Source organism: Sceloporus occidentalis, unplaced genomic scaffold (genome assembly GCF_023333645.1).
Source record: "Sceloporus occidentalis isolate IW3139 unplaced genomic scaffold, rSceOcc1.0.p SCAF_117, whole genome shotgun sequence".
In the NCBI taxonomy this organism is placed as follows: Eukaryota; Metazoa; Chordata; class Lepidosauria; order Squamata; family Phrynosomatidae; genus Sceloporus; species Sceloporus occidentalis.
The window spans coordinates 1,138,776-1,153,174 of record NW_028317097.1 but is presented as its reverse complement, the minus strand read 5'-3'; the positions used below and the strand labels follow the sequence as shown (position 1 = coordinate 1,153,174).

General features: G+C 39.0%; 1 protein-coding gene across 2 annotated transcripts in view; it reads left to right on the top strand.

The window, feature by feature from the left end:
- Positions 1-14,399, top strand: part of LOC149282396 (NEDD8-conjugating enzyme UBE2F) — an 89,094-nt gene that overhangs the window by 21,741 nt on the left and 52,954 nt on the right. For both annotated transcript variants that reach the window (XM_089498256.1, XM_089498255.1), the window contains one exon: positions 12,606-12,673. In XM_089498256.1, coding sequence (XP_089354382.1) covers positions 12,606-12,673 — 68 coding nt within the window. The remainder of the gene's footprint in view (positions 1-12,605; positions 12,674-14,399) is intronic.

Genomic DNA, 14,399 nt, shown 5'->3' with positions numbered 1-14,399 from the left:
AGATTCGGTATTCCTCATATAATGTATGTTTTCTCTTTCACTTACTTTGACCAGGAACCCAGCAATAATCCAAGTAATCCAACGGTATCCGTAAAAAATAAATAAATAATAATAAAAAAATGGTATTACTAAACATATAAAAAAAAAAAAAAAGTTTTGGCCCAGATTTGGAAGATTAACTCCTTTTACCAATTGTTAGACTCAATCTACCAATTGTTAGACTCTGGAGTACAGACTAGAAATCAGTATAAAAGATTACTTTTAATTAAGAATGCTTGTAAAATTCATAAACTTCTATTCAGTCGTTGAACTAAATTGTAATTAGGCAAAAGCGCCTATAGCTAGTGATAGATGAGTAGATGGGATTTCTACACTCACTAATTAGTAATAAATAGGTTTTAGCCCATAAATAGAAAAAAAATCATTCAGATCACAAGTCATAGTAAAACACAGAGCTGCTTAGCTGACCCTCACTCACTTAAGGAGGAGGGGATGGAGGAAGCTTGTCTGCTGCAGCTCCACGACGAGTGTGAGTATAGCCCAACCAATGAGGATTGTATATAGCGCAACCATAGATGAAATTATCCTCATAACCCCGGATTATTTTATATGACAAGTCAATTTGCAGTCATTGTGTGTACTTTTCCAGTTGGGACATTAACATTCTCTCCTATTTTTGTCTGAGCGGTGTCAGCACTCATTGTGCAGAATAGTTGAGCTGTAGTGGTGACACCACTTTCAGTACATTACTCACTGGCACCATTTTTGAATTGTTGAGGACTGTTATGTTCTTTGTTTACATGTAGAACTTTTGAGTGGCTGTAATTATTGCCGCTCACAACACTTATGTTATCGTATAAATAATTCACCTTGTACGTACCTGCCTTCATAGATTGGGGACTACAGATATTTTTATACATGCCTTTTAATTATTATTATTTTTTTTTGCATCTGTTTACAAAAACACAAACAGTTTTTGACAGTGACAGTTTTTACATAATTGGATTATATGCTGTTCATGTATTTTCAGTACACTGAAACACTTCAAGAATGTATCAATGGGCACATGCAGGACTAGAGGAAATTTGGCCACTTGGTTACCATGACTACGTCAAAAAGTGCTCAAAACAGGCTTTAGATGTCAGAACTGTTATTTGGGTCAAGATATATAATGCACTTTGTGCTAGTCTCAAAGCTATAAAAATATATATATATATATATGTATATTTAAAATAAGCATATGCAAATGAGAGATCCCATGCTACTGTCTTGCAGGAATGAAAGAGGAGAGAGACATTGTGTCCTTTTTTGCGTTTCTGAAAAAAAAAATAAAACAGTAAAACATACAAAACGGCTTCAGAGCAACCCATGGAGCATTTGTACTCCGGCACTGCTATTTAAAAAAAAAAAGATTTTGTCTCTCGCTGCTTTTTTTCTTTATACGCAGTTAATTGAAATTGCTCATGTAGTATATTCATAAATCCCTGAATTGAAACCAGGATGTAATATGTGCTGCGTATTCTTTCTGAATTCTGCATAGAGAAAGGTCACGTCTTAATCAGGCTCCAGTCTAAGAATGTACAATTTAGTCTTTAAACGGGCAGGATTTCATTGTCTTGTGATTACACATCGGTATAACTTTGATCCGTACGTTCTGGTTTGTGTTTTTAGTATCATTTTGGTTATTTAATATCTCATTCTAGTTGGTATGTAGGGTTCTTTGGTATGCCTTTTTTAAATATTATGTCTGCAGCCAGTTTCCAGAAATATGTAAGCATGGCTCTCTCTGCGCTGAAAATTATTTTTAGAAATCTCTGTTCACTTGTGCAGACCTTGGGAAATTTCAAGGAAGAGCTGCTGAAATAATTTAGTGACTGCATGATAGATTTCAGGTAATTAAGACTAAACTTGTTTAATATTTACAGTGAAGTGACAAAGCCACAAGAGAATGAATAAATTGCCAGAAGAATTAATTCTTGCATGTTTCCTCCTTAGCTGTCACTATCTGTGTGTGTATGTCACATGTTGCCGTTTCATGCGTGTCTTTCTTTTTCTAAGTATATCTGATTTTATTGTTGTATATGTGTGCCTCAACCTCTGGGGTTTATTCACTATTACCATATTTTCTCGATTATAAGACAACAAGTTTTACTAGTAAATATTAATTCACATGTAAACTATTTTTTCATATTTAATAAAAAATGCTTTTTCTGGTTTTTTTTTCTTTTTATTTGCCAGCCTGCCCCTCATATCTGCCCCCAGGCTTGCCAATGCATCCCCAGACTTGCCCCTGTGCTCCAGATTCCCTGGTGTCTCTCGGGGCCAGCCGGTGGACGTTTGCGCGATGCGCGTGGACAACCTCTGATGCTGCCCAACACTTCCACCCGGGGCTTCTGTGACGGAGCGCTGGAAGGTGATGTCTTGCTGGCTCTCTGTCATAGAAGCACTGGGTGGCAGAAAGGAGCATCCAGTTACGCTACATAAGAGGAAACGTAGTGCAGCTAATTAAAGCTAATTATAGCCAGACTGGTCATTAGGGAAAACTGTGCAAATGCTCGGTGGACTGTTGCACGACGATCATTCTTACCTTGGGAGACCTGCAGCCCACCACCCCTAACATGGTCCTGTATTCATGCCACTCTTTGCAGCTATAAGCCCCAGTCAGTGACAGGAAAATGCTCCCATCAAAATGAGTTGGAGCACTCCTGCAAGCCAGAGATTCTCACCATTGATTGACTTCTTGAAAGAGACAGTAGACTCTTGCAGTGTGCATGAAGCCAGCACTAGAGCTGACTGGCAGTAAATGCATCATATGCAAGGAGTGGGCAAACACATAAACCATGGCAGGCTATATTTACGGATCTTCAGGGCCCAGGATGAGTTTCATGTTTTTAGTTCCAGTCCTAGTCGTATCATACATTACGACAAAAGATAAGAGATTCCAGTATAGTTTAAATATGTTTGTAATATGGTTGGGTACCTTCCTATGTAATTCTAACTCTTTACAGCCATGTTTTTATAGATCTTCAAAATTAACTGTGTGTGGTTGATCTCTTTGGCAAGTATATGATGCATATGTTAATAATTAAGTCTTCATAAACTTGCTTTTTGAGGGTGGTCCATTAAATATAATTGGAAAAGAAAAAAAACCACCCTTACCCTTTTTCATCCTGTTAAATCTGTCCATTTATTTTAAAAGCATACAAAGCTATGCTATGTTGTCACCTCTCACATCATATTATTTAATGTTTAAAGAGGTAGGTTAATAGAGAATGATTCAACCTCAGCATAGAATACAGTGCTGTATACAGTACTATACAGGTTAGGATTCACAGACATCTTGCTTTATTTAAGAGTGTCTGGATTATTTTTAATCTGGTGTGAGTTCCCTTTTAACATATACATCCATCCTATGGCGTTGCACATTTCTATGGTATACCTGAGGAATTCAGTTGGTCACCATTGTTTATGGGCTATGCCCTTTGTCCATTAATGACATTTAGTACAAGCATGCATTCACAGCTCCTAAAGATACAGTGCTATAATTGACTTGTTTGTTTTATTTGCAGCTCACCTGAAATAAATTACAAAGACCCTAACTAAACACGAATACAGTACAGAAATAAGAGTAAAACATGCTGGCCATATAACCAAAGTATAATGACTTCCAGCCTGCGTTACTATGTATTTTCATTAGTTGTGGTTTTTCTGTTTGTAATGATTTTTACATTGCATAATATACACTATGAGAACACATTGTCTCTGTCATATAGGAGACACGTAGACCTGTGACCTGAGAGATATTTTGCATGAAACCTTTTGTAACTCTCAAAGTATCATGTATCCCCTCTAATTCTGGTTTATCTCGCTCTCAAAGCCTTTTCACAACAAAGGATCAGCTCTATTGACCTTGGCTATAGTTTATTTCCTTAAGACAACCGAAGACCTTTAAGGGTACACCCGTTTTGATTTCCTCCTAAAAAACTACTAATTGGTGCCTATTAGAGCTTATTAATGAACAGAAATGAGCAATTACTGAAAGGAAATATGAGACAGAAGGATGGAGCCTGCATCAATAACATATTAATTTAGCCTTTTATTGACTTAAGCAGTTTTGCCATAATGCAGCCAGGGTTGAATGTATCATTCTGTATTCAGAAGACATTTTTGTCAATGTGACAAACTGCAAGAGAAGAAATATAATACAGTAGGTTGTGTATGCTTCTCCATTGCAATTTCACATTCATCAGACCTCCTGTTCCGTGGATGTCTTATTGTGTACTGTATTACCTGGATTCTAGTTCTTAGTTTCTTAGTAGGCATATTTTGGACTTTGGCTCTGGTTTCTCCCCCTGGTGCTGTTGGCTTTGTTTAATGAAGGATTTCTGGCCTGAACTAGCCTTCCTTTTGGACATTGCTTCTGGATTCTCTGTTGCTACCATCATGTTTACTCTTTAGCTTAGTTGTGGTTTGTCTTCTAATTTGTGTTTCTACATGCTAGATGGTCTTGTTCCAACCGTGTCTATTTCTTGACTTATTCATTTTTGGGAAGCCTTGTTCTCTGCGTGTATCACCATGTAGAGGACTGTGTCGGGATTGGGATCACGTGGGTCACGTCAACAAACGTGGGAGCGAGCGGTATTCTGTGTTTCCCCCCACATTCTATTTCAGTGGCGGTCCTAGCCTCACCTTTATATTCAGCCTCGTTTTCATAGAGGCGGGAGAGAGAAGAAGCGGGACACATGTTGTGGGCAGGATTGGACACACTTTGCGGGAGCAGGCAGGATTGAACACACATGTTGCAGGCGGGGGCGGGATTGGACACACGTTGCGGGTGGGAGTGGAACACACAAATGTTGCGGGAGTGGAACACACACGTTGCGGGAGTGGAACACACACATGTTGCGGGAGTGGAACACACACATGTTGCGGGAGTGGAACACACACATGTTGCGGGAGTGGAACACACACATGTTGCGGGAGTGGAACACACACATGTTGCGGGAGTGGAACACACATGTTGCGGGAGTGGGCGGGATTGGACACACGTTGCGGGAGTGGAACACACATGTTGCGGGAGAGGGCGGGATTGGACACACATGGTGCGGGATTGGGCACATGTTGCGGGAGTGGAACACACATGTTGGGGGAGCGGGCTGGATTGGACACACATGTTGGGGGAGCGGGCGGGATTGGACACACATTGTGGGAGCGGGCGGGGGTGGAACACACATGTTGGGGGAGCGGGCAGCAGTGGAACACACATGTTGGGGGAGCAGGTGGGAGTGGAACACACATGTTGGTGGAGCAGGCGGGAGTGGAACACACATGTTGGGGGAGCGGGCGAGAGTGGAACACACACGTTGCGGGAGCAGGTGGTAATGGTCAGAAATTCATCAGGAGCGAACGGGAGCAAGAAAACTGTCCTGCGCAGGGCTCTATCACCATGCACGCAATCTCCAGCTAACTAATCTTTGCTCACTGAACAGTTTCCTGAGTTATGCTTGGGGTAAAATTTGTTACAAATTACGTTGATGTACGTAACCTCTGAAAGATCTTTTGATATTCCTTTAATATTCAGTCCGTTGCCGCTTGTCCTTTTCTCTCATCACAAAACTGTACATTCATTATTGGAACAATAAATTATTACACCACCGTTATCTATCAAACACATATGATTTAAAGTATGTAATAGCTAAACACAGCAAGAAAATATATATTTAAATGTTTTTTTTCTGTTATCTGTGTCACTTTTGTTGCTATTCTTTGCTTAATTGATGTACTTGATAGTAATAAAGCAGCATTAAACATACTCTTAAACTTTAGTTTACTTTAAGGGGAGCTCCCACCATTTATCTTTTTGTTTAATGTAATGTCAAGACAGATGTATTTGACTCCTATCATGCGTACTCCCGAAACATTGAAGCAATCTGATTTTATTTTATCCAGTAGTACTGTGGATTATTATTATTATTATTATTATTAGTTGGGTTAATTGATGTGCTGCCACCTTGTTCCACACTGGTGCTGAGGAGTGTGCTGGTACCTACCTTTTTATACAAAGTCAATCTTTACCTCCCTTAATGTGAAATTTTCACCAACACATCAGTACTTATCTCCTTAAAAACTAAAGTGCTTTTCCTAGCTCTTGTAGTGAGGTATTTACCATCATCACATTCTTATACAATCACATCTACTCCGAAGATCATCATTCTTAACGCTCCTGGCTTCTCTCCTTGTTTTTAGCAGCTTTCATTGAAAACAACATGGCTTGCAGCGTAGATGTTGACGTGATGGATGGTGTTGAAAGCATTATGACCCAGCTTCCATGTTCTTAACAAGGTCAAGAGATAGCATAGATATTAGTCTGTTATAAACTGCACGGATGGGCTTCTTTATCCATTACATTTTAATGTCTTGTGTTTGAGCCATTGAAGAGAGGCTATATATTTTAAGGCACTTTCATGTCTATCACTGTGTATATAACTTCACACTTAAAGTTCTGTTGAACTCACTTGTCAGTTAATATATAATATAAAGCTGGTATAAGACTTCCCTGGATTTCCCTGCCTGATTACATCTGACCATATTTGAACATTGTCTTTGGTTTATAATATATCAGACCTTGAATATTTTAGTGTACAACAGCAATAAGAATTGCACCCCCAGAAATATGTTTGTTATTGTGAATTTTTGTTTATTCTTCTTTTATTCTTTGCCTTTTTTCCCCTATACAGTGAAAAGAAGTGGACAATTACATTTTACTAAACATAAACCCTCATGTTGTTTGGGTATTGTTTGTTTAAGAAATTAAACAAAGGAATGGTTTAACTCTATATTTGTTACACTCTTCAACCATATTATCGAGTAAAGGTATTCACAGTGAAGACCACCTGAAAATTTAAAGGGACCATGCACCTGTCATATGCATTTAAGTTCACATGATGTATGCAGTGTGCCGTTCAGCTGCTAATTGCAGTTGATTGGTTCAAGCAGCTTCTTGTAAGAGTGGATGTGGAGAAAAATAGGACCTTCGGGCAATAAACTGACTCAAAACTTAGCTACCCTGAATTTAAATAGTTTTCACGCAGGGTCATGCTATGGCGGGTGTGAGGGGTGCACTGCACCCAGGGACCACCAGTGCAGGTCTTAGTACCAAACAGCCTACTGCGGCATTAACCAGAAGGGCATCAACTGCCTGACAGACATGATCATGCATGTGCCTCTAACCAGCACAAAATTAAGGGCGACAAGGTCTGTTCCTTCAGACCTCTGCTTCAGCACTCCCTAACACTGTGTACCGGTGATTGATGGTGAGCCACAGGATATGATGTCATATTTCAGAACTAAAGCTGCGTGTACTACAAGGGGGCACTGAAACTGAGGTCTGAAGAAACAGACCCCTCTCTCTACCACATACAAGAAAAAAGGAGAGGGAGAAAGGTAAGAGATGGGAAAATGGGAGAGATAAAAATAAAAGAGAGAAAATGTGAAGGACCGATAAAGAGAAAGGGAAGAGATCATGAGAAAGAAGAGAGGTGGGGAGACATGATTAGAGACAATGACATAGGGAGAGGAAATGAGAGAGGGATAGATAGACAATAGAAGAGATAAAGAGAAGGAAGAGAGATCAAGAAAAAGGCAAGGGGTATTGAAAAAGGGTTGAGAGAATGTGTTTGTATTTAAGAACAAGTGTGTCTCAGGGCAAGTAAAAGTCTGCCTGCAAGAGCAATTGCCACTATTTATTATTGTTTGTGTAAATAATAAAAAAAATGATCGTATCCTTTGCTAAGTCCAGCAACTGTGAAAATGTCCTTCCTGAACCATGTCCTTGCCTATCCTTGGTTAGAATGTGTGTGTTCATTTTCAAGATTAACACAAGTGTGTTAGAATGTGTGTGTGTATCAGTGTGCAGTTTTTTTACTTGTGTGTTTTTGAGAATTGTAACTGTGTTGGATGTAAGTGTACAAGTGAGTATGTGTGAGGAGATGTCAGTATACTGTAATAGATGGTGTGGAATGTCTATGAACAGTGTGTTAGTGTATTGTTCGAGTGTTATAATGTAAGTGTATGGTGTTACAGTGAGTGTGTGTGTTTGAATATAGTGTATGAGCCACAGAGATTGTGTGTGTGTCCCTTACTGTTTTAACCTGTACCACCCAGGCGCCAGTGACCCTAGACCTTTACCTAGAAAAGCATCTTTTTGGTCCAAAACATTTGATCCATTGGCCGTTTGTGGTGGGTAACCCCTGTCATTGGAGCCTCTGGCCTGGGACATGTGTAAAGCTATGACGAAGGTCAAATCGGTACAAGAAGCCATAGGACATATCTTTCTCAAACTATACCCGATTTTCATTCGTTAATTTTATTTTTGTCCTTGAAGGCTTCATAGCAAATTACCTGTGCCTTTGTATGATCAAAATTAGCTGATAATTGATCTTCACAAACCTCTCCTGCTCTTTGTGTGTAAGAAAAATGATGTACTGTCACAACTTACCTAACAAAGTAGTTACAATGTAGATTTCAAGCATCGGTTTTTATGTATGAGGTATAAATCACTTCTCTGCTGTAGGTGTTTGTGATTCACCTCACAGAACAAGGCATTGTGATAGTAATAAGAAAGATGGCTGAATGCCTGAATCACGGTGCAATTTAGTAACATATGTAATATAAGCGCATTGAGCAATCAGCAATTGAAAAGGCATTCCAATAAAGCTAATATAACGCCATTGCTTTCAAATGTAACCTTCAAACTCACTGAGAACTGCCAAGCTTCAGGGCTGCTTCTCCCAAGGATTTTGTGTGTCTTCTAATTTATTTCTGTTATTAGGTTAGAAGATCGTTTTCTCATGTCCTCCGTCCACAGCGTATAGTACTTCAATACTCTCTCTTTCCCTCAAACTGATCTGGTTGCAGAAGGTCTCTATTCGCATTACTGACAATGCAGTGAGCAACTTCACGTCACATAACTTCACGTGAATTTCACATCAAGCTTATACTAAAAGAAGGGCCAAGATTACCCTGAATAGCATATTGTTAGATTGGTGGAATTTCTTTAGCCGTCTATCAGATACCATTTTGCATTATTCAGGGAATATATTGCTTAACTGAGACATGCATTTTGGAGTTGGTGAGTCAAATGTTTCCGTTCATTTGTAAGATTTCATGAATAAACCATTTAGATGGATACTTACATTTTCTTATAGACATCCTCTTTATGAGGTTTTATTAGATAAACAAGATAAACAACTTGAAATTGCTTTGATTCTTAGTTGTTTTTTTAGCTAGTGTTTACTAAACATATTGTGCAACGTCTCCTGCTAAGTGTATACAGTACAGTACGTAGATCTGGTGAACAGGGCTCTATCTTCTATAGATGCCAATATATTGTACAGTATTTATATCTCCCATGACTTGCCAACTTAAGTACAGGTTTATACAAAAAAAAACAAAGTTTCCCATGTAAGGAAGATAGGATGGAGGAGCTGGGGAGTCATATACCCGACCATTCAAAAGTTTGGGGTCACTTAGAAATGTCCTTGTCTTTGGGGGGAGCACATTTTGTCCAATAAAATATCAAATTGATCAGATATAGACATTGTTAATGCTGTAAATTACTGTTGTAGCTGGAAATTGCTGAGTTTTAATGGAATATCTTCATAGGCATATAAAGGGCCTTTATCGCTCCCATCACTCCTGACTTTTGACCCTTTTTCAATTACGTTACATCTAAAAATGTCCTGGTTTTCCATGAAAACAGCTAAGTGACCCCACATTTGTGAACTGTAGTGTTTGTATCAATATGTAACGGATTCTCTTTGGCTTGCATGTTTGTTATGTATAAGGAAAACTCACATTGAAACACCAATAAATACCAATAAAACCCAATAGACATTAACATTCCAATGTGGCATATAATTGTAAGTAGCATAATAGACATAGCTGCAACTAATGTTCCAGATCAACAAAATCAACCATGGTGCCCATGCCTCTTTGCTGGGAATTTGCATTGAACGCTTGTCTTCCTTCCATGTTATTGTTTTTGTCTTCCACCCAGCTGCATGTTTCTTCCCTCCGCTGTGTCCCAGAGATGCTCAGTTAGCTGTTAATGATGCGCTTTTGGTCTGCATCCTTACACAAGGCCAGCAAGCAAGTGAATGATTGGATGGCTGTATTGAGAACACAGTGTTGCACATTTCCATGTCTTTGTTGGTGTATAAACTTCTCCGCTTGCTTCACACAAAGAAGGGGCTTTGCAGACAAGAGTTGGATCTCATTTCATCCTGAGTTCTTTGCACTGACCCTGTTGCTTATTTATTTATATTGATATGTTTTAAATATAAATGAGCCTCAGCGGAGACATTAGATGAGAGACTCTGGGTGAGAGATGTAGGGCATTGAATGTGCTTCTTCACGGAGCATGCTGCTCATGAGTGCCAGGCTGAGTATGAATTATTGATGGTGTATTTGTGCTACTGTAGAAGGCTGTGTGGTGGTCTCTGCAAACTACACGACATTTTAATTATTTCTGTCTTTGTAAGCCTGATCTACTTGGCAGTGTGTATAGCCTTTCATGATCTTTCACGATCTGTGTATAGCCTGATGATCTACTTGGTAGTGTGTGTAGCCTTTCGCTTTCAACGGGATTTATTAAATTTAACAGACCACAGTATAGTGCGCAATTTATTAATTCAGTATATATTTTTGGTTATTAATGGTTGTCCACTAATACAAGGTCAAATCTAAATGGGTAAGAAAAACGGAAAACAAGAGTACACAAACGTGGTCTACATAACTGTAAGACTCCATATTATTGGGAATGTGGCCTTCTTAGAAATTGCCCAGCTCTGTATGTGTTATGTGTAGTTTATATATCACAACTTCATATTTAGTGACCTGAAAGTTTTTGTAGAGTAAGTTTAAATCGTAATAAAATGTATTGTTTTAAATATGTATTAAAATAATACAGTTTTCAAGATGCTGATCATTTGCTGGACATTTTTTTGCTAGCCTAGCCCAATTCCTGGCTCCATCTGGCATATGCAGAATGGAAGAGAGCAACCCAGGTGAAACTCCTCTCTTATTTTGGTTCTTATGGTCCAAATCTTACTTTTGGATGCTCGGTAGAGCTTTCCATGTTTTTGGGGCAAGTCAGTATCGTCACAAACACACTTTGACTAGCAGAACCTGATGTGTGGCTCAGCCCATATGTCAGACTCAATAACCTCTAGCAAGACCAGTCAGAACTTTATAGCCATTGCTAAACATTTAGTATTACGATCAGTATCAACCAGAAATGAAAAGTTTTGTATGTCATTTCAATATGTTTGTCTAATCTGTCTTAATTTGGAGAAAATGTCCTTTATTGGTTGATGGAGGCTTGCTTATAAATTGACGAAGGGAAATTTAAAATCAACAATAATTATATACACACACCTGTATTTTTCTAGGCCGTTTATGTTTAAATAAAAGCCAATCAGGGTAATCACACGCTTCCTCTCATTTAATTTTGAACAGACTCAAAGTACATAGTAGGTTTGTATTAGGTTCTCGCTCATGAATACGCATGAAGTAGAATGATACTGTGGTGCAGGGTTTTAAACAAGCTGCTATGCTAATGGTGGGTCACCATGTGCACACATCATTGCTGTTGTCAGACTGAAAGCCATCCCTGAGCTAGGTTACTCATTTCTAAAAGGGACAATTACACCTATGTTTTCTAAGAATTAGCAAATCAATGTTTTCTTCTAATCCACCATGGATGTGAGGACCGTTCTTAGTCGTACAATTGGTTTACGGTGTTTCAATGATTTTCAGTATCCCAAACCTAGCAACCTGCCCATTCATGAACCATTTCAAATAGTAGAATGGGAACGATTGCTCAGACTTAAGCTGAGTATTACCACCTACCTAGCTGTAATTTAAATTAGCTTAAAACAAATAAGTTTTAAAAAAAGAGTATCCTAGAAAATGTCTTCTTTCTCAAGGAAGTGGTACTGTGTGTGGCCATGTCCAGTCCCCTCCCACATTCTGCGTATTAACCACCTACCTTACCCTTCTCTCCACCCAGTCCCCTCCCACTTAAGCAGACTGAGGAGGGAACATTTCCAGTAGCCTACTTTGGGCAGGTCCCACGTGTGTGTGTGTGTGTGTGTGTGTGTGTGATACATATTTATATATGTATCACAGAGAATGGGTAGAGAATTCTCCCCCAAAGGGGAATTAGGTACTGGCAAACGCACCTCGCCGGTTTTTACTTACAATAAGGTCGACAAAATAGTACCCTGTAACAAATGTTGCCAGGCTGTATTAAAACTTCATGCACCATGTCATGGGATGTTTGTGGCCACTAAGCCCTCGTTCTGGCTCTCCCTCCAGGGTGACATGGTGCGCTCAATAAGTCAGACAACTACCTAGTTCATTTTTGTAGCTTTCTTGCACCTTTTTCTAAACTTCATAATGTAGATGGTGTTCTTTGTATTGCTCTACCTGTTAATTAAATATTTTTTTTCAGCAGTACACTGTTAGAAGCATGGACATGTTTGCACAAATGTTCATATTGAGTAACGTTTGCATCCTAACTTTCTTCTTACTCTGAATTTCAGATGAAAGTTACTACCAAGGAGGAAGATTCCAGTTTGAAATTGAGGTTCCTGATGCATATAACATGGTGGTGAGTGTATGGCTGGCTTCACATGATTTACATGGGATTAGAGCTGAAATATCCTTAAAATTTAGTCGGTGAAAGTGTCTTCACATTCCCACAGTTAGAGTATAAAAATTCACCAACTATGCAGGAGTTTGGGTGCCAAGTCCCCTAGACCATGGGTGCCCCAGAAAGGTTAAAAAAACAAATCAGAAATAGCAAATGTCTTGTAAATATGTATGCTTATTTTGGAAAGAGACCATGTCAAATAAATAAAGCCTATTTTAACTTATGTGTGTGTGTATATATGTGTATTTATATATATAAAACAGCATCAAGAAAAATGTTTTACGCTTGTATGCTGGAGTAAGCAGAATGTCATTGAGCAAGTAACATCAGTAAAAAAAAAAAAATTTTTAGATTTGCAATCTTTTCTACTTGAAGGATACAGCAATCTAAGTCTTTTTCTTACTGTTTGGTTACTACATGTAGAACTTTAAAAAAAAAAAACTTGGAAAGATAATACAAATCGATAAATACAGCAGACAGCACAATGTCAGAAGTCAGAGAGCCGTCTGAGAATTGGCTTTCTCAGGTACAGTGACCTTTGCCAGCAGTAAGATCTGTAAGCTTTGCTTTAATCTCCTGTGTAGGTCTACTTCCATTTTCACTTATGATCAGTAGCAGCCCTCTTGGTGTCCCTGCTGTATGGATAAGTGGAACTGAGTGGATATCTGCTCCTTGCAAAGCTTGATGGAAGATTAAAGACTTTCTGTATCTTGTGAAATGGTCCATGCAACACTTTTCTAAAGCTCCATATTCTCTGCTTAGATTTCTAGCTACATAACATTTTCTTTTCCATATGAATAAGGTATTGATTTTAAGAGTTTGCAGACCTTTTCTACCATAGAATGTGGCAACAGCTTGACAAGAGATTAGATGACCTGGAAATGGTTTTTAAGTGAAAAGGGTTTCTGAGTCTTGATCTTAACTTATAGTCCATGTACATCAAAGACATATAATGTTTCAACACATTTTACATATACACTGTTTGGAAGTCCCACATTGCTCGTTGGTACAAAAAAAGACTACATCGGTGTAATGTTAGATAAATAGGTCTAATTAACATTTGTTTAACGTAAATAACTTTATATACATTTGGTATAGGAACTTTCTTAAACTTTAGATGTTGTGTTTTTTGTTTTCTTTTGGGAATACATGATATGACCAAAAGTTTGTTGACACCCCTCCTAATAATTGAGTTTGTGTTTCAAATCCATTGCTGACAGGTGTATAAAATGAAGCACATAGATGACATCTCCATAGACACACATTAGCAGTGTAATGGGCATACCTGGGAACTCTCTCCGGGTTTGACCCGGAGATTGCCGGACGAGCGCTGCTCCTCCGGGTCGCGTGAGCGGGGTCTCGACACGCCCCGCTCTCGCCCGATTTTTTCTTTAAACGTCAGTGTGCAGTCCTGACCGCGTCCCGCAAGGGAAGACGGAGCCCAGAAGTTCCCAGGTATGGTAATGGGTAATACGGAAGAGCTCAGTGACTTGTGGCACTGTTATAGGATGCCTCCTTTACCTAGTTTGCTCTGGTATATGTGCTGTTATTGTGAAGAGGGAGCGTCTAGGAATGACAATAGCTTAGCCATGAAGTGACTGACCACGCATACTCGCACTGGACTGCCGAATACTTAAGCGCGATGCGTGTAAAAACTGCCTGTCTTCTGTAGCATCACTAACTT